At 36.3% G+C, this 22439-nt stretch overlaps 3 protein-coding genes and 1 long non-coding RNA gene across 5 annotated transcripts in view; 1 reads left to right on the forward strand and 3 right to left on the reverse strand.

Moving 5' to 3' along the window:
- The window catches only part of LOC119792308, a 29648-nt gene extending 27511 nt beyond the window's left edge, over nt 1–2137 (reverse strand). The window contains exon 1 of the mRNA XM_038298894.1: nt 1871–2137. Within this exon, the coding sequence (XP_038154822.1) occupies nt 1871–1949 (79 nt within the window). The 5' untranslated portion in view covers nt 1950–2137. The remainder of the gene's footprint in view (nt 1–1870) is intronic.
- An 843-nt stretch (nt 2138–2980) lies between these two features.
- Nucleotides 2981–8372, reverse strand: LOC119792316 (cytochrome P450 4F3). 2 transcript variants are annotated; one of them, XM_038298913.1, is made up of 14 exons: nt 8103–8372; nt 7881–8025; nt 7745–7798; nt 7523–7650; nt 5973–6094; nt 5746–5892; nt 5381–5504; nt 5241–5307; nt 4290–4419; nt 3755–3888; nt 3587–3651; nt 3422–3504; nt 3122–3346; nt 2981–3090 (listed from the first exon to the last, which is right to left on the reverse strand). In XM_038298913.1, the coding sequence occupies exons 1-13, from the start codon at nt 8304–8306 to the stop codon at nt 3127–3129; spliced, it is 1623 nt and encodes a 540-aa protein (XP_038154841.1). In that variant the 5' UTR covers nt 8307–8372; the 3' UTR covers nt 2981–3090; nt 3122–3126. The 2 variants fall into 2 exon arrangements, with proteins under 2 accessions (XP_038154841.1, XP_038154842.1); XM_038298914.1 differs by lacking the exon at nt 2981–3090 and having other exon boundaries at nt 3270–3346; nt 3422–3476.
- A 4279-nt stretch (nt 8373–12651) lies between these two features.
- Nucleotides 12652–17144, forward strand: LOC119792327 (insulin receptor substrate 1-like). The gene is made up of 5 exons (XM_038298924.1): nt 12652–13121; nt 13218–13467; nt 14837–15086; nt 15160–15703; nt 16733–17144. The coding sequence occupies exons 1-5, from the start codon at nt 12652–12654 to the stop codon at nt 17076–17078; spliced, it is 1860 nt and encodes a 619-aa protein (XP_038154852.1). The 3' UTR covers nt 17079–17144.
- Nucleotides 17145–20691: 3547 nt separating this feature from the next.
- On the reverse strand, nt 20692–22066 carry LOC119792339. Its single transcript, XR_005281978.1, has 3 exons — nt 21950–22066; nt 21668–21718; nt 20692–21268 (listed from the first exon to the last, which is right to left on the reverse strand). It is a non-coding gene; the product is annotated as an uncharacterized LOC119792339 (long non-coding RNA).
- Between the last annotated feature and the right edge of the window lie 373 nt (nt 22067–22439).

The following is a 22439-nucleotide window of genomic DNA, read 5'->3' on the forward strand; positions in this document are numbered from 1 at the left end:
AGAACGTTAGACGAACATTTATTTAGTTCCACAGGGCTGTTCCGTTACAGGAGTGATCCAAGGTTAATTCACGGTAGAAAACAATCCTTAGTCGGCTGATAATGCCTTAATAAACTTATAAAAACGGCTACAGCTACGGTACAAAAACTGTTAGCCTCCGTGGCTATTCTTTACTTCCGGCGCACTGACCCGGAAATACAAACGCTGCCGAAAAAACCTGTGAGGACAGAACGCAGGCCTATTAAAAAAGGCAGAAAAAACAATAATATACTAATACAAGTCTAAATAAAACCTTTCCTTATACTTATATTATAATATATCGAATAAAACAGCAAAAAATAATTGTACCTTTTACTGAAATCAGGCTCTCGGCTGAATAAAACTGAACATATAAACACAATAAAAGTAAATATGAGCCTCTTACAAATAAAAATATCATTCAGTCCACTTTGGCTCCTATAGTGTCTTAATCTCAATCCATTTTCCCCATCAGCTCCAACCAGCTTTCCTGCACCTACTTGTCCAGTTCTGGTCTAATCTGACCTCAACAACCTTCTCCATGTTAGCTCTGTTGCATACACTGTGATCTGAAAATGGACAAGAGTACAGTCTTTTTTTACCTGTCACACTTCAACAAGAATAAATGATTGCTCTTACTTTACTGTTAATTTAAAAAAATAAAATAAATCTCTGAAAATGAGAAAATAAAAACTGTCAATATCAGAATAAAGTTCTTGTTTAGTTCCACAATATTTAGAGCTTCCATTAAAAGGAACAGCTAGTTGCCTAAACACTTGTGTCCAACCTGCCCCCATATAGTGTCATATTCCCCTTGAGAGAGCTGTGTTTGTGTTTAAAATGGTGATGTTAGTTGTCTCTATAGCTAAAGGTTCTCCAGTGGAAAAACTCTGCCAGACACTTCCACTATAACCTCACTGGATCAGAACCCACCATCAGGTGGCAGTTAAGGCCGATCAGGGATCTGATCAGGATCCTTCATAGTGCCTTCCATCTTGCACCCCTGAGAATGAGCTGGAAAGTAGATCTCAGACACACAGGGATTACATTCAAACTCTACATCCTAATGATTCATTTGGCCATTGTGTTGGACTTCCTTTGACCTTGACACAAACATTTTACTTCCCGAGGCCCGTAAGCAACATTATCTGGGTGGGCCCCATATGAAGTACAACAGCCTTTTCTATTGGTGTTGTGTTTAAACGGCTCATCATCATGTTAAAATCTGCCATGTGTGGGAGTATAAACATGGTCCGGTCAGTCAATCTAGCCTCAGGTGGGTTTAATAGGAATTTTTCGCACCATTACATCTGCAAAGAGACTTCCTAGTCCATAATTGCGTAGGGGTCCGCCAGGTGTCAGTGAAGGGGCCCCTAAGAGGCCAGGGGCCCCTAAGCAACTGCAGTCTCTGCTACCGGATAGTTACACCATTGGTGATAAGTCAGTATAAATGGAAGAAAATAATATTTACAGAATTATGACTGTTATCCTAGTATGTAGAAGCACTAAAGTCAGAAAGAGGTCAATAGTGGTGGTGGAATAGTAATCCAGGACATCAAACCCTCTGCCTACTATATTTTTTCTCCCTGTTAAATTAAATATAATTTTCATGGATCCTGATTCCTTTAGCTACAGCTTTTTAAAATGAATTTAAAAACTCCCTATAAGGATTTTCCCTCTATCCTATCCTATAATCACTTTGGCATTTCAACTTTAATAGGCAACCATTTCCTCTTATTTGCTTCACCACGTTTTCTCCATTTTGTTTATTTATTTATCAATTTTTTTTTAGAATTGTATTCTATAACATGCAACAATGTTAACTGCACACTAGGAGGGGATCTGAACTCACCTGCATCCAGACGGACGGACAGGAAAAGGACAAGCAACCCAGGGGCCAAAAGAGTTTGGATTGGAGAGAAGGAGGTCATGGCGTTAGTTTTTGAGGGTTAAAAACGAGGAAGTGTTCAAGTGCCGTCTACGATCCAAAGCAACATGTCATGCTACATTACAAAAAATGTTAAAAAGCATTTTAATTTACAGTTAACACCCTACTGCACGGTTTTTATGGAGAGACGCGATGCAAATGGCCGTTTGGAGACTCAGTAAAGTGAAACTAGGAAAAAAGGGAGTTGCCTATGAGAAGGCTCGAAGTCCCGCCTACAGGATATATGTATGAAATATAAATGCATTGATGTGAAGCAGACCTATTGTCAAATAAAAACTCGACGACGCCTGTTTTAACGTTACAAAAAAGGTTTATTTTCCCGTTAAAACATGATTAAGGATGGTCGAACATAGATTATTTTTTTTTTTTATCACAGAAGGCATTTTTCCGCCATCTAGTGTTCAAAGATTGGTAATGCAGTCAGGTCTGACGTCAACGTCGTATGTGAATTATCGACGTTCATAAGCAGACAAAGAAATAGAAATAAAAATGTTAAATAACTATTTATGTAAGTAGTTAATATAAAATAGATAAAGACGGAGGAGGTTGACTTGCTTTGCAAAAAAGAAGATAAAAGAGGGCAAAATAGAATGTTTTTAAATTATATCAATATATTTATTAAACTTGGCCCAATTAAATGCAAAGATGATCATTTGAAAATGTACATTAATTAATGTGATGCAAAAATATATTTTTTAATGTAAGTTGTCCATTTAATTCGTTGATTAAAACAAATCTTTGCAAATAACTTTCTTGACATTGATGTCAAGCTGACTTATCTTTTATTATCATTTATTAAATCTTGGCCCGATTAAATGCAATGATGATTATTTGGTTAATGTATTATTTTGTTGATTAATACAAATCTTTACAAATGACTTTCTTGATCCTTTATTTATTAAAACAAGCATTTCCCTTTTAAAATATTTGAAGCAGTGATCATGTATATGTATATATATACATATATAAATAAATATATATGTATATATATGTATATAAATATATATATTTTTAATGTAAATCTTGCATTCACAATTACAAACATATTTTTTAGCCTAGAATTAAACTGAAGCAGAGCATTTGGCTAAAGTCAAATGAGCAATCTTACATCGTATCTATGTGTTTCAATGAGACAAAAAAAAAAAAAAAATGTATATAGCTCATTTGTTTGGAGGTTCCCTAAAACATGATTCCTTCAGAGGTTCCAGCTGCATCCACAGGCCTCCTTCCGCACGCAGGACAAGTTGGGGGAGACGTCGCACTGTCCCCGAGCTGCTACTGCATTCAGGGTTAACACCCAAGGTCAGACGAAACTTCAGCAGGGTTAAAGCTAAGACGACTCGAAGCTCAGCCATGGCGAATTTCTGCCCAATGCAGTTCCTGTGAACGGAAATTGATACGATTTATATATTCAGTTATTCTGCATCTTCTTTTTTTTAAGTGAGAAAAACAAACCTGGGGCCTGAGGAGAAGGGGATGAAGCCATGAGAAGAGTGACTCTTTATGTTGGCTGGGTCAAAACGCAGAGGATCAAACTCCTTTAAAGCATATATTTATAAATCAAATTAGAGAACAAGAATTTTTTTTGTATATATTGTATATATTTTTAGAATGTCTTACATGTGGGTTACTCCAAACTTCAGGGTTGTGGTGTGTCCCATAAAGGCTAACCAAACAGATTACACCTTTAAGGCAAAAAACCAACAAACAAAGACAGTTATAAATCATGTCTTATTTACTAACTTGTTCAAATTGAGCAGAGGTTGTAAAAAGCTCCCAGCATCTCACCCTCTGGTACCGTTAGATCTCCTGGCAGTGTCATGTCCTGGGTGTATTTCCTCGTTACAGCCTGGACTGGAGGGTGGAGTCTGAGGCTTTCTTTGATGCACATGGTGGTAAAAGAAAGGTTGGACAGATCTTCCCTTTAAGAGAAAAAGTAAATCAATACAAACATTCCTAAAAATGATAATAATGTCTTAGAAAAACATGTATACCCCCTGAATTATGCCCTAGTTTCACATCTTTCTAATCTAGAAGGTTTTATTTATTTACCTTCATCTATTTGTCATTCATAAACTGCTTCTCTACCCCTGCTGAAGAAAAACATCTTCCTAACTTTGAATCTTCTGCTCTTTTCAGATGATAGAATTAAAAGTTCTTCATGAGACGTTTTAAAATTTGGAGAATGCCTTAAAGCATCTCAAAAACTTTCTCCCTGATCTGTCTGCTGTGCTTCTTGCTCTTCATAAAGCTTTTTTAAACTAATCCCCTCTAAAAAAAAACAATTAGATCAGCTGGATGTTTACTGTGTGCATTTTCTAACCACTCTATTTCATCCCCGTTCCGTCCATCCATCAGCTCCATAACTTCCTGCCTGCATTTTTCCTGATAGTGTGGATGTCGAGCTAAATTGTAGAGCGTCCAGCATATCGCACTTGCTGTCGTATCATGTCCTGCGGGGAGAAAAAGAAGACTAATTGAATTTAGACCAGCATAAACAATTGAAGAACAATCCTTTTTCCCCCCTAGAAATCTGTTTAGCAATGAGTCTTTTTAGCTCCTTTTTAGCTCCTCTGAGTGTTTAATTTCTGATAACAAATCCTCCGAATCAGAAAGTTAAGGTTTAAACTCTGTTTTAGAGAAAGAACTTTTTATTTTGACTGAAGAAAATAAGAAAAAAATGTCAATTTTGCAACCATAACCTTCAGTTGGTTATTTTTTTGTTTATTTTCTTTAACCAATTTAACAGGAACTACATTTTGCTAAATTAGTTGTGCTTATATCTCTAGGTTCATTATGGAATCCATCCTGAGTGCAAGTTAGAGTTGCCAATAAACCAAACAGTCATAGTTGTAGACTGTCAGAAGAAGAGGGAGTACCTGGAGTGTATCCATGTTTGTTCATGGAGAACATGCAAAATGCATGCAAGGTAAAAAAAAACCTAAGCTGGGAATCAGATCAAGGACTTTCTTCCTACCATGCAAGTCAACAATGTTGAGAACTGAACAGCCATGCAGCTGATTTTATAAGCTTTTTTTAAGCTTCTGCATTAATAACAATCAATGTCTGTGTTTAATTCTCCTGCTTTCTTTGGAAAACTTCAGCTTTATGATGAGGATCCAGAAAAAATAAGGAGAGAACATTTAAATTTCCTAATTTTTTATTAAAGAAATATGATCTAATCTTATTTTATTTCATGGTGATTTAGGCTGCTGAGGCTTTGTTTTTGTAGTTCACACGTTTGACCACAGATGGCGCTGTGTAGCCAACGTACCTGCAAACATGAACGTGTTGGCTTCGGCCTGTATTTCCTCATCTGTGAGTCCTTGTCCGTCTTCATCCTGTATTAATATAAAACAAATCCACGTATTATTATCATCATTATTTTTTTTTTTTTATGACAATGCAGCTCACCTTTGACAGAAGTATGATGTCCACGAAATCTTTCTTTTTCTGTGGGGCTGCGTTCGTTTGTGTCTCTGTCTCCCCCTGCTGGGCAATAAGAGCACGGCGCTTCTGCACAACATCCCTGGTGAACCTGCAAGATTTACAACATTTTGTGCCCATATAAACTTAAAATACATAAGGAAATATAGAATTGAATATTAGTGATAAGATATAGTAGATATTGTAATAGATTGTGGTGATCTTTAGCTATTTTAGCATATAATTTTTTTTTAAATAAATACTGTAAATAGAATTTCAGCTGTATAATTTGAAGGAAAATGTACATCAAACTGATATAAATCATAAAAGCACACATGAAATTGTGAAATTACCTCTGTACCACACCTAATGCTTGTTTAAATCTCTTTCCTTGCTGAGTTTTCCAGTAGATACAGTCCCAGTGGTGTAAAATGCGAAAGCGCCGATCTATCACCAGGTCGCTGAGCTCTACAATGGCAGAAACATACTCACTGCTGGACCTAAAAATAAAAACAGATGTGCTTATTTAGAGTCTAAATAAAGAGCAGAAACAGGAAGTTTTAATCAAAATAGTGCTTACTCCTGACAGTTGCTCTGGTAGCTGAAGGCGCACTTTAATAAGCTGTCCAGTGTCATCAGAGTGACATGGTCAAACAATTCTATGTTGGTTGTCCCTTCTGCCACCAGCCGCTGCCATTTATTCTGGACATTAAATAAGGGGACATGGAGAAGGCATCAGAGTTTTGAACGTTAAATGCTTTTCTAATGTATCCCATAATTAGTAGTGGTCTTTTTGTTGCAGAAATGGGGAAGTTTGTACGCTGATATTAAAATGTGACAAAACAAACAAAGAGAATAAAATACAAAAAACATTTTTTTTCTTCAAAAGTTCAAATTGTGATCTTTTATACTGATTCAAGTAAGGGCACATAGAAAGCAGACTAAGAAAAACCCTCTGCTCCAAAAGTGACTCCTTCTAGCATGTTGGGTTATAGCAGCTTCCCACATGGATGAACCTGATACCCTCAGGAAGAAAGTTTTATGGCCAGACAAGAGGAACTCAACCCGTTTGGGCCAAATGTGGAGGAAATTGTTGGAAGGCATCTAGTGGAGGCTTTAGACCTAAGAACTTTGCACTAATTTTTGAGCATGATGGTGGCAGTATCATAATATGGGTAATACTGGTGCATTAAACAAAGGGGATGACAGACAGGGATGGCATTTTTTTTTTTTTTTTTCAATTAGTACATATCACTGGGGTGATGTTATCTGTTGGTCCTTGTGTTTTGTATGCAAAAACAACTAAATAATAAAAAGCCCTCCATTGTCCAATCACATGCTGCCGAGTCCTCTCACAGTTGTCCCACTCAGCAGTAGTCAAAGCCACTCCACTCGAGTCTAGGCTACTAATAAATTGATCTCATCAGGTGAACATGCAGATATGTAAATATGAGATTATTGTTTCTGAAACAAACTGTAAACTGACATAAAACACTTAATTAAATTTTTGATTCTTTTTTTAACAACTCAAAAAACAACTCAAAAAACAAACAAAAAACACATAACTATTCTTCTCAATGACTTTTTAAGTTTCTAAACCAGTTAGGGGTGTTTTACTTTGAAAGTATAGTGGAGGATTTTCACAAATTTTTAAAAAGCTCCACCCTCTTCACTTTAAAAACAAAATGCACAAACCTGTATCGGCTCCCGAGAGGGTACGCCTATTAAGCGTGTGTGACAGCGTGCACAAGCCCATTTCTCCTTGTGCACGCTCTGTTTAAAAGTTGCTTTTTGCATCACTCATACAAGCTTACTTTACAAAAGAAGATTTGCAATTTTTCCACTATGTCAGACTCACTGCTGGTAAGTGAAAATGGCGATGAGCATATAAATGTAAAAATATCACCAGAATGATTGACAATTAGGAGCTCCACCCGGAAAAAGAACATCCTCCACTACACCTTTTTTATTTTCTGCAAATGTAATTTGTCCTGAAGATTTTCTAACAACTACATGTAGATGTTATGGAGAAATGATTACTGCAGCTATTCGAAGAGTCACCAAAGATCATGGAAATTCAAAATCAGACATATTTTTTGAGTAGTTTCATGCAAAAGCGAGTTTCCTTACCAGCATGGTGTTAGTCGAGGAGTTAAATGTCACAATGTAGTTTTTAAGGATGTCGAAATGAAAAGCTGGAGTCAACAGCCGCCTCTTGCGAAACCATTCGTCTTTGCTGCTAATCAACAAACTGTTTCCTGTGTCAAAAAGCAGCAGGTTGAACTAAATTAAGAGTTGCAAATTAAGTGGCCTACAAAACAGAAAAAGAATAACCAAAATGATCTGCCTCACCCAGCCATGGACGCAGATGGCCGTAGATCAACTCATCCTTCACCGTGATGTTGGCTTCAGCGAAGGTGCGACGGAACAAGAGTATCAGTGTTTGTTTTGAAACCTTGGGAAATAATCTCACTTTTTTTGTACCTACCAGAGGCCATCAGAAGGGGCTTCACGTAGTTGGGATGGAAGACTCTGACCAGGTGATAGAAAGGTCCGAGGAACCAGCAGCAGGAGTGCTTGTAGGTCTGCACCAATTCATCCACCTGTTGGAGACCCTCTTCTGAGCTCTGCATCTGAGGTGTCAATATATTTGTGTTAGCTGCAGATTTGAAAATAAAAGCATGCAACTAAAGCTACATTTAGACCTTACCTGGCCAAGGTGACCTATCAGCCACGAATGTGTCTGTGGCTTGTTGAAGCGGCCCAATCTATGAGTGTACCAAACGTGACGAGCCAGCAGCCTCACCGTCCAGACTCCAACAATGGCCGCCAGTCCATTCCTCACCAACTGCAGGAGGAGAATAAGCCCATTCCAGCTGAACACCTGCAAAATGACACTGGGAAGGAGAGCCATGGTGGGAACCAGGATTAGAATGAATATCTCCCGTATAACCCGGGACAGGCTGTTGTTGTTAATGTTGAAACGCGCAGAAATGTAACCCTCTTCATGCACTGTTGCACTTATTTCATAAGAGTTGCTGTAATGGTTCTGACCCCACTTCCTTTGTCTGTTTTCACCATTTTCATTTAATAAGATTTCATGTCAAAATGGACTTAATAGTTGAAAGATGCTCTGCAAAATGTAGCATGTTAAAAAAAAAACATTTAAATCATAAAGTGATTTTATTCAAACAAAGAAGTGCATAATTTAGTGAACACATGGAAGGTGCTTTAGTCAGATGAAACTGAAATGTAACATTTTGCTCAATGTGAAAAACTAACAAGTTAGATGCCCTTGAAATAGACCATCTCTGTGGTGAAACATAAAGGTGGAAGCATCATGCTGTGGGGGTGCGTTTCATTATCAGGGACAGAGAAGCTGTTCAGCACTGGATTGTGCTTCACATAGAGTAAGAAGGGCTGTTAGATACTGCAGAATATGCTCAAAGAGAAAACTATAGAAAGGCCAGATTCAGTCACTGGACATGCAAAAGAGATACATAATGTGAAGCTTCTCATTAAAATTATATTTAGAACAGTTTGGATTTCAGATTTTCTTATTTCCCAGCTTATAGCTTTACCCCCTAAAGCCCTTAGTAACCCCTCTCTCGTATCACCTGCTCCTGCCCTTAACTAGCAAACATCAAATATAATTATTTTGCCCCTTCTGTTTCTTATTTTCCTGAAAGTATTACAAGATAACGTATTGTAAATCATTGCATTAGTTGTTGATTATGCATCCCAGGATGTCTCCACCCTTTGGTTGATTACTTCATACAGGAAAGCAGTTAAAATAGTCAGTGATGTGCTGAGGCAACAGACATGATAAGCAAAAACTTTTCATTTGGACAAACAAAAGTAGATTCTTTTATCGGCTTTCCTGGGTAAACCATACACAGGTTTTTCCTGATAAAAACAAATAAGAAAAAGCTTTATTAGTTTTTTTTCTTTTCTTTTCTTTTCTTTTTTTTTTTTGCTTTGCTTTGCATTCAGTTTGGTTTGGGTTCATTTACCTCCTTCTCGGGAGCGGGTACAGGGTTGTGCATGATATATATATATTTTTTTAAGTGGAGGGGGTGGGTCTTTTCAAAACATTCTAGAGAATCATCCACTATAGCTTTAAGAACAGCCTTCATTCTTTGTGGCACTCACATCCTGCAGATTTGCAAACATTAAATCTACGATTGGATTTTCCTTTTCCATCGAATCCCTAAGGTGCTCTGTTGGATTGAGATCTGGGGCCTGTTTTTTCATCCTACTGGAAAAAATGCATCAACAATACAGATGTTCAATGTGTTTAAGGGATTCTCAGCTGCTAAGAAGCACAAAGTATTTTCAAGAATTTCCCTCACACCGATGAATCAAACAATCACTTCAAGTCAAAGGTTAAAGTCCAGTTTGGATGAACAGAACAGAACAGAAGCTTAAATACAATAACTGTCATGTGATCAGCTGATTGGGTCTATATTTTATTAAAAATGTAATTAGTGGGCCAAATAAAGTCGGGGGTAATGCCATTAGGCAATGTAATAAAGTCACATTTTCTTAAAATACATTTTTTTCTAAAAATGTGGCTATCACCTGTGTTTATATCAATGTAGTAGCCCTAACGTTGGATTTTAAGGTTTTAGTTAGTAATACATGTAATTATCTGCTCCAGGTTTCAAATTCTGTGGACATTTAAAAACATTTTCCTAACCTGAAATGTGTAAATTTAAACTTCTGAGTAATAATCAAACTCCTGATTAAGCAAACTATTTCAACTTATTTAAAACAATGCCCTTACACATAAATTACTTCCGGTATTTTTGCCTTATTTAAAGAAATAACGCTTCACCATTAATATTCTGTTGAAAAGTTATTCTATTTACCTTTAAATATGTTAATACTTAAACTTTAAAGGTAAAAGGTTTGAGACGTACTACAATCGAGAGAGGAAGGGTTTATTTCAATTTGTTTCTAACCGTTTAAATAAGGGATTTTCCCCTACAAGTATAATTTCTTACTAAGTTGTTGTGTTTACGAGGCGCTCCTGAAGGCCACACGGTGATTGGCACGGATTGCACATGCGAGGCGCACAAACTGCATCATTCCTAAGAATTAGTTTGAAAATAGCGCGTTGCTTTAATTTTTACGGCGTTTGTGAGAGAAAGACTATTTCAAAACCCTTTTTTTTTTTTTTGATGTAATGTTGACTTCTGTCACTTTCAGGTATGTTTTTGCTCACCTGTTAAAACTTTTTGGCTGCTGGTGATTTTGGAAACAGCTTGGTAGAAGTTTTACTGATTAAGGGAAATGACAGAAGTTGGAGCACCAAACTAAAGTTTCTCAAGCATTTTCCTTTTTCTCTTTTACAGACAGTTGTTATCGCTCTATGTCTGCACGATTTATAAATATAATTGCATTTAATTATTTTTTTATTTCATAATCAACCTATTCAGGGACCTCCAACACAAAAAAAATTTTGTTGGAATGTACAAAAACAAAAAAGAAAAAAAAAAGTGAGGTAGAAAAGTTTAAAATCGTATCAGTTTAGTTATAATACTAAAACATTTGTGTTATGTAAAATATGAGGGAAATGGGAACCTTTTGAAACCTGCAACCAAACCTTTGAACTGGTTTTCTTATCCTGGGTTGTATGCATAAAAGCATGAAAAACAAACTTTTAAACTTCTAATTTAAAGGAAATGCTACAGGAAAAGCCTTAATAATGTGATGGAGATGCAAGTCTCCTTTATTTCTACAAAGGCAAGTTTATTTATAGCAACAGAAATAGCAAACAATATAATAGAAGAAGAAAAAAGCAGGATAAAAGCAAGTATGCCTAAAGATAAAATGATAAAAGTGGGTAGTGAAGTAAATAAAACAATTAAACTAATGATGCCTAACTAGTCATACAGCTGAAAGTAAGAAACTAGACACCTCTTTTTATAATTATTATTTTTCCAAATATACTAAAACTAACTATATTTTCTACAAATTAAAAAAAAAAAGATTTTTTTCATTATAAAGTCCCTGAAGAATTTTTAAAATTTATGACAAAACTAAAAAAATGCCTCATTATTTCTATAGATTTACCTTTATTTATTATGCCCTTGTTATTTTAGACTGCTACGATTGCAGAAATATCAGGCGTAGTATTATCATTGCCAGGTAAAGTAATTAACCCCAAAGGGATCAGAATGACGTCCAGTCTCATAAAAACCTCATAATTTACATCTAAACTTTAACATATCTAAATAAAATTAGTCAAGTTACTATCTTCTATCAAACATTTTTTCTTCAAAGTAAAAAATCAAAGCTTATAATAAGTTTTTCATATAGAATAGTTCAGATAAAAACAGTCCTTCAGAGTTTAAATGTCTGGATTTGGGGATGTTTCAGGTTTGGAGAGGTATGGGGAACATGCATGGAAAGTTGCACTTTTATGTTAAGATTCTATTTTAACCTGGCATATGCTAAAAAAAACCTCTGTAAATGTTTTAGCATACACAAATAACACATCTTAATTTTTCTTCTTTTTTTTTTTAAAAACCAAAATCTAACACTGTCTAAATAAAGAGAACAGGATTAATTTGTTTTCAATTTTTTGTTAAAAAAAAAAAGTGGATCTATCTAAACATACATACTAATTCCAAAGTGGTATTAATCTTGAAATTAAGGTGAATTGAAGCAAAGTAGGTTTAAGTGATTAATTTTTCTAGTTTTCTTTTTTTTCATTTCAAAGTCAAAGGACCAAGTTAAAATCCAGGCTTCTACCAGTCGACAATCTTTGATTTAAAAGGATGTCCTGATCAGGGCTGAACAATTTTGGAAAAATTAAAAATTGCGAATATATTCAACCAATATTACAATTTTATTTCAAAATTTCTTTGCACTAACCACAACTAGGTAGATGTTTCATTCCAGGGTTTCGTTTTTTTAATTCCCTTGAAAGCTTGCTTGTCCAATGTCCATTGTTACATGAATTTACTCTAACCTTTATTTGGAAAAGTGCTTCCTTCTACTTGCATGTCTAGATCTACATGCTAGCTGGAAGTTTCATGGAAGAAAAACCAGAAAAAATCTTCTTAATTGTTATGTGACTAAAATTAAAAAGCCTCTAGTGTTTTTTTTTTTTTTTTTTTAAATCAATAAACCAAAAATGACAGGGGAAAAAAAAGAAATTGGAGGACCTTTTCTCTTTGACTCTTCAACCTTATCTAGTTTTAGTATTTCTCTGTGTTCATTTTGCAGATTATAAAGATTACTACAACAGAATGGCAGAAGGTCATGATGGTTCCTCCAAAAGGGAGCTTGTAGGGCCTTCGACTCCTCGGTCATCCCGCCGCTGCAGCTTTGCTCACTCTGGCGAATATCGTCAACACTTCCACCTGAGGAATCGCCACACAGAGCAGGAAGAGGATGAAGACTCCTTGGACAGTCATCCTAGTTTGCAGTTAAATGAACTGCCTTCATCTGGTTTCTATGAGGAGCTGTTCTGTGCCAGTCAGACCCCCATGTCTCTAGTGCCCCTAGCCGGTGCTTTAATGGCCTCTTTGGGGCCTCAGAGTGACGTAGTGAAAGAAGGATACCTGGGGAAGCTGGAGCGGAGCCACAGAAGATATTTTGCGCTGAGAACTGGAAGTCACATCGGTCCCAGCAGACTTGAGTGGTACAAGAACCAGGAGAAATTCACCGCAGTGAAGTCTACAGGAAGGGCCTCTCTGTTTGGAGCCAACAAGCAAGGGTTGGTAGAAAAGACTTAATCTGATTAGCTAGCAGGCGTTATTCTGGTAAACCTTCTACAATTTAAAATAAAACTAATTAAATTCCCTCTTCAAAGGGTCATTTACCTGCCATGCTGTCTTGGTGTGAGTCGGAGTGGGAGTTCCCGTAAAGGCCACACGGTGGCACTGTACGACAAGGACCAGACCTTGGTGCTGGTGATGGAGGAGCAGCAGCAACAAGATGATTGGTATGTGGCCATAAAGAACCTAATGGAGGGACAGCAGAAGGATGAGGAGCATGAAGATGGTTTTGAGGAAGAGGATGATGGATACTGCACTCTGCCGCCAGCAGCTTTCTTTAAGGAGGTGGGACTAAGTTTTTCATTGAGAATAGTTGAGATAAAAACAGTTCTTCAGAGTTTAAACGTCTGGATTTGGGGATGTTTCAGGTTTGGATAGGTATGGGGAACATGCATGGAAAGTTGCACCTGTTTATCTGTCAGTTATTTACTTATCTTCTAATCCACCCATCAATCCACCAATCTAGGGGTCTGCAACCTGCGTGCTCTGGAGCCAAAAGGGGCTCCTTGAGACTTCTTTAATGGCTCTTGATAGTGGCCTGAAGCATTTAATGTAGCATAACAGATTTTTTTAAAGACTATTTGGTTAAATATATAGAACAGAAGGATGTAAAAAAAAAAAAAAAAAAAAAGATTTAAATTTCTTATTAGCTAGAATTTTGTTTTTACATCATGTGTTAATGATGAAAAAAATCCACTCTTTATCTTTTTAGAAATATGATTTATGATTTGATTATTGTATTTGACTAAATGAGTCGATGCAATCAACTGGTTTTACTTAGAATAAAACTTTAAATCAATTTGTAAGTTCTGGTGAACTGTAAAGTGTCTTGAGTTGACATGTGTTGTGAATTAGTGCTACATAAATAAACTGAATAGAATTGAATATTAAAAGCTAGAAAAAAAACTATTGGTCGATTTAAATGGCAACAGGGTTCCTATATCAGACATTTAAAAAATAAGCGCAACATATGTCTTTTAGTGAGACAAAAAAACAAAGTTAGAACTGTATATATACAGTCATATGTTTATATTACCATTTTTTAAAAATGTATTTATTGCTATTTTCAAGGCTGTAATTAAAAAATGAAATTGATAGAGCTAGAGCTGTTTTAAACGAAATTTCTTTTCATTTACACTTGTGTATACCAAATGACAAAATAAATCTAAGTCTAACATGGGGCAACAAGGTTCTTTAGATTTTCAAGTTTGCAGACCCTTCCAGCAATCAGTTTTTCTTTCAATCATCCACTGATTGTTCCATCAATCTCTCCTTATATCGATCTGTTTTTACATCCAATAATCATATGTTCCTAACTTCAGTCTATATCGTATGTCTAAAGTTGAAAGCTCTGCTAACTAGTTGAGAAGACTGGTTTGTATGCATTTTGACATGAAAGGTCTGAATTATCTGTGAACTTTAACACTTTATTGAGTTTTCTTCCAAAAAAATTACATAAAAAATAATTGGCTTTGTCATTTGCTCCAACTTGCAACATTTTCATGTATAAAAAATTTGAAATCCCTTCAAAATTACCTGATATTTAAACAACTGAAACCCACCATTTCTACCATAGTTTGACAGATTCTTGGTCACATGAACGTCTCCCCTTGGTTTACTGCTGCATCATCCGGCTTTTGCTTCTTTGTCTAAGGTTTGGTCCGTCATGGTGAAGCCCAGAGGTTTGGGCTCTTCCAAACCGTTCACAGGGGAGAACCGACTATGCCTTACGCCATCAACACTCGTTTTTGTCCGACTGGGCTCTAACAATGACTTGCCATCAGTGACGATACCTTTGCTAAGTGTTCGCCGCTTCGGACACCTTGATGGCTTTTTCTATTTGGAGCTTGGCAGGTTGGCGCCTCACGGCCCTGGAGAGATCTGGATGGAGGCAAGACACGGAGGTATATAGGCATTAAAAATGCATATCTTTAAAATAAACTTGGTGCTTCAGCTTCTTTTTAAAAAATTGTTTAGGAGACCCAGCTGTGGCCCAACAGATTCACGACGCAGTTCGGGAGGCTGTACAAGCCCTACGAGCTCTTCCAGACTTCAGCAGATCACCGACCTCCCTTTATAATCAGCAGCCGGCTGTTGTGGCCTCAAAACGCTGCAGACCCAAACAGAGAGACAAGCCGGCTAATGTGAGATCTCTTAAACCTCTGGTTCTGCAATATAGGTGCCCCGAGAACCAATCCAGCCCTGTGCAACATCCCAGAGGACCTCAGGAACCAGAAGACATCAAGTCTGAATCCCCTCAGAGCTTCAGCTCAAACCTCAGCCCTTCTAGGCAGCAGCAGAGCCCAGAGCCGGAACCCAAAAGCTGCACAATGCAGAGCTGGGGGTCAGTTGAGAAAGAAGGCGGCCTCGGGTATGTGATCATGTCCCCGACAGTCAGCCGCAGCTTATCGGAGTTATCTCAGGAGGATTATGTCGTCATGGAGAGTCCACAAAAACTCAATCATCAACCGGGATATTTTTCCTCTTCGTCATCCTCTTCCCTTCGCACATCATTCAGCAGGTAAATCACTTACTTTGACCTGTCTATGAAAAACCGAAAAACCTCAGGGAATATGTTGACTCTACACGAGATGCAATTTATCTCTCAATATAACATTTCCATAAACTGAACTTCAATAACAAAAATGAATCAATTTTTATTGGTCATTTAAGCAATATTGACAAAAACATGGATTATTGGTAAAGAGTTTGATGCCCTTTAGACAAATAGTCAGTGTTGCATCCCTTCAGTGAGACTATTCCTTTAGCCGTCTGCCACTCTCTGACAATCAAAGGTGTATTTGTGTCTTTAGGGTCCCTTATGTAGCAGGATCCAGGTCTGCCTCTGTTATTTGTTAATGATGCATTCTCGGGTTTTGCCCTTAAACAGATTCTAATACACTGTCAAAGCCGTGATGTATTTCTTGCCGGTACGCTCCCCAGGTCCTGCTGCAGGAAAGCATCCCCTAATGATGACACTCCCACCTTTGTATGAGGTTATTTATCTGCAACCTGGTGTTTCATTTATGGGAAAACATGTCTGCTCTTCTGGTGTCCAGAAGACATAGTCTTAGTCCATGTTTTTTCTGTCAAACTTTAGTGATGATGGACAAAAAACATTGTGGGGGTTTTGGAGACCCCTGCTTTTAGGGTGAGTTTGCTTATAGAATGAGACGTTGACAATATCGGCAGACATTTAAAAGCCTTTAACTTGCTCCCTACTTTTTAGCTTCTCCAGTTGTCTCTCTGAAGCGCTCAGACAGCTCTATAGGTCTCACCACTACACTATTTCTCACTTCAACAGGCCTTTTAGACAGGCCAAACCTCCTCCAGGAATATGGAATCAATTTGGATTCGATTTAGTTTCAATCAACCATTTTAGGTGGAAATTAGCCATAAAATAGTAGGATATCCTGACCTGACTGCTCATTTAAAACAAAGATTATACCAATAATAAAAACCTTTACATCTATGAATTTTTAAAGATGTCTCTTGCATAATTTGGGTCTAAATGTAGTAAATGTTATTAATAAAACCCCTATTTCTGCAGCTCCACTTATGACGGTTTCTCTCCTCTGAATCCATCACGTCTTCAGACCAGCGACATCAGTCAGACTTGTTGCCCTGGGACTCCAGAAAATGTCCCGTCTCAACAAGAACCCAGCTGTAATCCTCAACTAGATGTTGATGTCCTGCAAGATCAGATTGATAGGTCTGTGCTGATTCCTCCATTTCTGTTGTGCGCATCGGAAATCAAAAAGCCTCCACGGACTGGTCCAAATGTAGATACAGGCCAGTCCATTCCCCCTCAGCCTGTGCAGGACCAGTCCGCTGTCAGAAGGTACTGGCTACCAACATGTCTGCTTTCTTGCCTTCAAAAAGGCGAAATATCTTGAGTGTTAGGGCACTTATTTACTTATATCTCAATATTAAGAAGTGCTTATTTATTTAATTATATAGTGAAATGTTGTTTAGATGCAATGTAGAGTGTTTGTTCACTAAAAGAAAAAAGTATCACTACTTCCAAGATGAAAGTGAGGATGCAACAGTAATGGTTGAAAAGAGTAACTGCATCTACTGTTTGTGCACATGAATAATGCATACACTTGTACAGAGCACAAATGTTGTGAAGATCACATGATCAAGATTGTTGGGGTTTTGAGATCTTTGCATTTTGGAATGGTAAAAAATAAAGTTGTTCTTTTGACAGTCTGTGTTTTATATATTCTAGATTTAACTTTTTTTTATTAACATTTTTCTTTATTTTTTTCTGTTTCAAATTCATTTTTTTTTTTTAAATAGATCCTTAGAATTTGGATAAAATAAGAGCTAACTGCTTATCAATGTATTTGCTTAAATGAGATGTTAGTCTATTTAATCATTTTTATTTTTAGTGTAAAGCCATTTCTAAAATATTGAGCTTAGTACAGGTGATTTTTAGTGCAGAATATAATTCTGAAGTTGCAGCATTTCTGTGATTTAATTAAAAATTGAAACACATTTAGGTTTATTTCTATTAGATTTATTGTTTTAGCATCATAGCTAAAATAATGGAAATAAACTGATTTCTAATAATGTTCTGTAATGAAAAATCTAGTAAGCAGTATTTGACAGATAAGCAAAAGAACATATGGAGAAATTAGCTTTTATTTTTTTAAAAGCATAAAAATTTATTCTTTAACTTTTTTATTTTTGGGTCTTGCTTTTACTGGTAGTTTGACTATTACATTGCTGGTATCAAACCAGATGCTATTGGAATCTGTCCAGCGTGGAATAACAAATCCAGACAAATGCTAAAAATTTCAAATGGATGGATGGATAGATATTAATTTTTTTTTTTAAGCTGGCTATGAAGCTCTGCTTATTCTGGAGAATCAAAAAGTTTTCCTAAATGGGATATATATCCTCTGCTTTCCGTTTTATCAACCACAAACGCTGCACGCTTCCCTACCAGGGATATTGGAGCAGCAGGCAACAAGGCAGATGAGCATTTTCATGGTTGTAGAAGTCTATGCTTTGATCTGCTTTGGACTTTTCAATAATGTATGTTTCCTCAACATAGAAGTTGGAACATACAGGTGCTGGTCATAAAATTAGAATATCATGAAAAAGTAGATTGATTTCAGTAATTCCATTTAAAAAGTGAAACTTGTATATTATATTCATACATTACATACAAACTCATATATTTCAGATGTTTATTTTGTTTAATTTTGATGATTACAAATGACAACAAATGAAAATCTCAAATTCATCATATCAGAAAATTAGAATATTACTGAAGACCAATAAAAACAAAGTATTTATAGAAATGTTGGCCAACTGAAAAGTATGAACATGAAAAGTATGAGCATGTACAGCACTCAGTATTTAGTTGGGCCTCCTTTGGCCTGTATTACTGCAGCAATGCGGCGTGGCATGGAGTCGATCAGTCTGTGGCACTGCTCAGGTGTTATGATAGCCCAGGTTGCTCTAATAGTGGCTTTTAGCTCTTCTGAATTGTTGGGTCTGGTGTATTGCATCTTCTTCTTCACAATACCCCATAGATTTTCTATGGGGTTAAGGTCAGGAGAGTTTGCTGGCCAATTAAGAACAGGGATACCATGGTCCTTCAACCAGGTACTGGTAGCTTTGGCACTGTGTGCAGGTGCCAAGTCCTGTTGGAAAATGAAATCTGCATCTCCAAAAAGTTGGTCAGCTGCAGGAAGCATGAAGTGCTCTAAAACTTCCTGGTATGTGGCTGCGTTGACCCTGGACCTCAGAAAACACAATGGACCAACACCAGCAGATGACATGGCACCCCAAACCATCACTGACTGTGGAAACTTTACACTGGACTTCAAGCAACGTGGATGAAGTGCCTCTCTTCTTTTCCTCCAGACTCTGGGACCTTGATTTCCAAAGGAAATGCAAAATTTACTTTCATCAGAGAACATGACTTTGGACCACTAACCAGCAGTCCAGTCCTGTTTCTCTTTAGCCCAGGCAAGACGCTTCTGACGCTGTCTGTGGTTCAAGAGTGGCTTGACACAAGGAATGCGACAGCAGAAACCCATGTCTTTCATACGTCTGTGTGTGGTGGTTCTTGAAACACTCACTCCAGCTGCAGTCCACTCTTTGTGAATCTCCCCCACATTTTTGAATGGGTTTTGTTTCACAATCCTCTCCAGGGTGCGGTTATCTCTCTTGCTTGTACACTTTTTTCGACCACATCTTTTCCTTCCCTTCGCCTCTCTATTAATGTGCTTGGACACTGAGCTCTGTGAACAGCCAGCATCTTTAGCGATGACCTTTTGTGTCTTGCCCTCCTTGTGCAAGGTGTCGATGGTCGTCTTTTGGACAACTGTCAAGTCAGCAGTCTTCCCCATGATTGTGTAGCCTATAGAACTAGACTGAAAGACCATTTAAAGGCTTTTGCAGGTGGTTTGAGTTAATTAGCTGATTAGAGTGTGGCACCAGGGGCCATCAATTTTGAACCTTTTCACAATATTCTAATTTTCTGATATGATGAATTTGAGATTTTCATTTGTTGTCATTTGTAATCATCAAAATTAAACAAAATAAACATCTGAAATATATGAGTTTGTATGTAATGTATGAATATAATATATAAGTTTCACTTTTTAAATGGAATTACTGAAATCAATCTACTTTTTCATGATATTCTAATTTTATGACCAGCACCTGTATACCTATGTCCAAGCAGAAGCATATCTCTTTCACTTCTTGTCTAACTTGTTTTTTCAAGAAAAGTTTACCAAGTTATTATTGAGAGGACAGTATGACTGAGATAACTATAGTGTATCCAGCAGAAAGATATCTTAATTCTATTCAAGCACGTTTTCTGCTGCATTAAATGAAAATCATGCCTAAATATATGGCTTTAACATTAATGCATAGTATTTGTCATTGTGATCTAAGCAATTAGTGTATTAATAGTGATTAATTAGCAACATACCTAATGTTTTACTGACGCTGTTATTGTATCAATAAGTTAATGAAGAAAATGGGAACAAAACCAGTCCAGTCGCAGGGTTGCTAGAAGAATGTTGAGTCACACTGTCAGTAAAAACTTTTACACCAAGAAATATGAATGAAAAAAATTTATATGCAGCTAGTGGGGAATCAGATTACTAGAATAACTCTGTTTAACCTTTTTTTTTTTTTTTCAACACTAATATTGAAATATTTGTACCGTGCTCAGCAGCTTTAGATTTACCAGGATTATTGGAATTTGCTAAATATAATAATGAGAGTTAAATTAGATACATTTTTCTGTTTTGATGTGATGAATGTTGGGAACCTTTAAACTGAAACTAAATAAATCTCTTTAGGGGGATCTAAAACAATTACATAAATCATTAAATAATACATTTTGAAAAATTAAGCCTGATTTAAATATGTGCTCAACCTGTAGAATAAAACACATATTAACACAACAAATCTGAGATGTTTTTCAAGTCTTTATTGAATAAATTTGTGTTAAAAATCTTTTTTTTTTTTTTTTTTTTTTGGGATTTAAAAGCAATGAAACAGATAAGCGTACCAAGTCAGGAAAACTAATCAAGCTTAAGGATCATAACAATGCCCACAGGGATATGATGTATTGTGGCATAAATTATAGAATAATATCTGCTTTCTCAGATATTTGAGGAGTGGAATTATTGTCCGGAATGAAACTGTGTGTAAAAATGCACAGGTAAATTTTTATCACATTTTACTTCAAGTGTTTGGTAATCATGCAAGATGCCCTCATACTCCTCGCCTTTTAGCGTACACACAATAACCTTGAATTTTTTTTTACTTCGTGTTTTTTCGTGTCTGGGATTTGTTTTTTCTGAAATGTCCTTACAAATGGCTTTGACCTCATCTTCTGTGGCAATGATAAATGAGTTCTTTTCTTTAAGTTCGTTGCCATCTGTTATTCTTCTTTTCTTTATCACTTTTAAGCAGTCGTCCTTATTCATGTCTTGAATAACATGCTGTTTAAGAAACACTGCATAGCGTTCTTCTGGGTCAGGAGCGACAATGACCTGGACCATCATCAGGCAGACAAACAGGCATAAAGGGAAGGAGGTCATTGCTGCTGGAATAAGAGAAACATGAAAAGAGGTATTAATTTGCTCCGGTAAATATAATCAATTTAGACATTTTGGCTTATATTTAAAACTAGTTTCAAACATAGGATTGTAGTTACCGGTATACTTTTACAATTCTACCTTTAAAACACAATATATGGGGTTTTGCTACATAAGAAGAAATATGTTATAAATTCTAATAAAATAAGTTTAAAATGCAAATACTTCATTTTGCTGAAATGACAATCAGTGATTTGATTTGTTCAGACTGAATGGAAGTTGCAATAATAATGACAAGGAGCTGATGTATGTCTTTTTTACCATATTAATTTATTTTTGCAAAATAAATTGAATTTATATATATATATCACCAGAAGAGTTTTGCATTTCCCAGTTAGAACACTTACTGCTTTCCTTTCTCGAATGCGGTTGTTAACTGCTTCTCCAATAGCGGTGCTCTGTAAACACAACAGGATTTAAAAACGTGTGCATAACTTGCAAACTGTGTATTTAGCTCCTACACTTGAGTAAACATTTCTGATCTGCTTCTGTTCTTTTTATAATTAAAAAGCTTGAGTCGTAACTTTTAATTTATTTTGACGATTTTATCTTATATTTTAGGTTGTCGACTTAAAAGACATCAGGCAACATTTGAGACTTCCATGTAAAAAAAAAATATCTTTACTTACCACTACAGAAATAAAGCTGAGAGTTCAACTTGGCAGGAACTGACAGAAGATTTCTGTTATTTTTGTGAAGTTACCCCAACTTCTACTTCCTCTCTATTAAGATGTCCTTTAATAAATAACAAACTGAAGGAGGAGTTTCCCTGCTAACCTTTCTACACCCAAAGTTTTCTGTTTAATACCATATTAAGAAATGTCCAACTCATAACATTGCATAATTAGCTTAAGTAACAGCGATTGGTTACTTATTCCTCATTATCATTTATTTATTCAAAAAGCACTTTATAACTCCGAGCTTCCCAAAATAAAATATGTTATAAAATGATGAAAGTAGTCAAAAAATTTAAGGTTGAAAATATAACCAAAAAAATCTGCATTAAATGACATAGAAGAAACAAGGACTGATTTAATGGTTGTTTTTAGTGGAGATGAAGTCCAGATAAAAAAAAAAATGTTATTTCAATTTCTCCGAGCAACAAGACAAGCAAGATTT

Source organism: Cyprinodon tularosa, unplaced genomic scaffold (assembly GCF_016077235.1).
Source record: "Cyprinodon tularosa strain WSP-4 unplaced genomic scaffold, ASM1607723v1 ctg417, whole genome shotgun sequence".
Classification (NCBI taxonomy): Eukaryota; Metazoa; Chordata; class Actinopteri; order Cyprinodontiformes; family Cyprinodontidae; genus Cyprinodon; species Cyprinodon tularosa.

Bases quoted from the DNA above. Each gene is read 5' to 3' on its own strand.
- LOC119792316 (XM_038298913.1), bottom strand. From the start codon at position 8,306: ATGGCTCTCCTTCCCAGTGTCATTTTGCAGGTGTTCAGCTGGAATGGG. The intron at 5,505-5,745 runs GTAATTTCACAA...TAAATCTTGCAG, and splicing joins GCATTAGGTGTGGTACAGAG to GTTCACCAGGGATGTTGTGC. The intron at 3,505-3,586 runs GTAAGACATTCT...TATGCTTTAAAG, and splicing joins AAGTTTGGAGTAACCCACAT to GAGTTTGATCCTCTGCGTTT.
- LOC119792327 (XM_038298924.1), top strand. From the start codon at position 12,652: ATGGCAGAAGGTCATGATGGTTCCTCCAAAAGGGAGCTTGTAGGGCCT. The intron at 13,122-13,217 runs GTTGGTAGAAAA...CCCTCTTCAAAG, and splicing joins TTTGGAGCCAACAAGCAAGG to GGTCATTTACCTGCCATGCT. The intron at 13,468-14,836 runs GTGGGACTAAGT...TCTTTGTCTAAG, and splicing joins CAGCAGCTTTCTTTAAGGAG to GTTTGGTCCGTCATGGTGAA.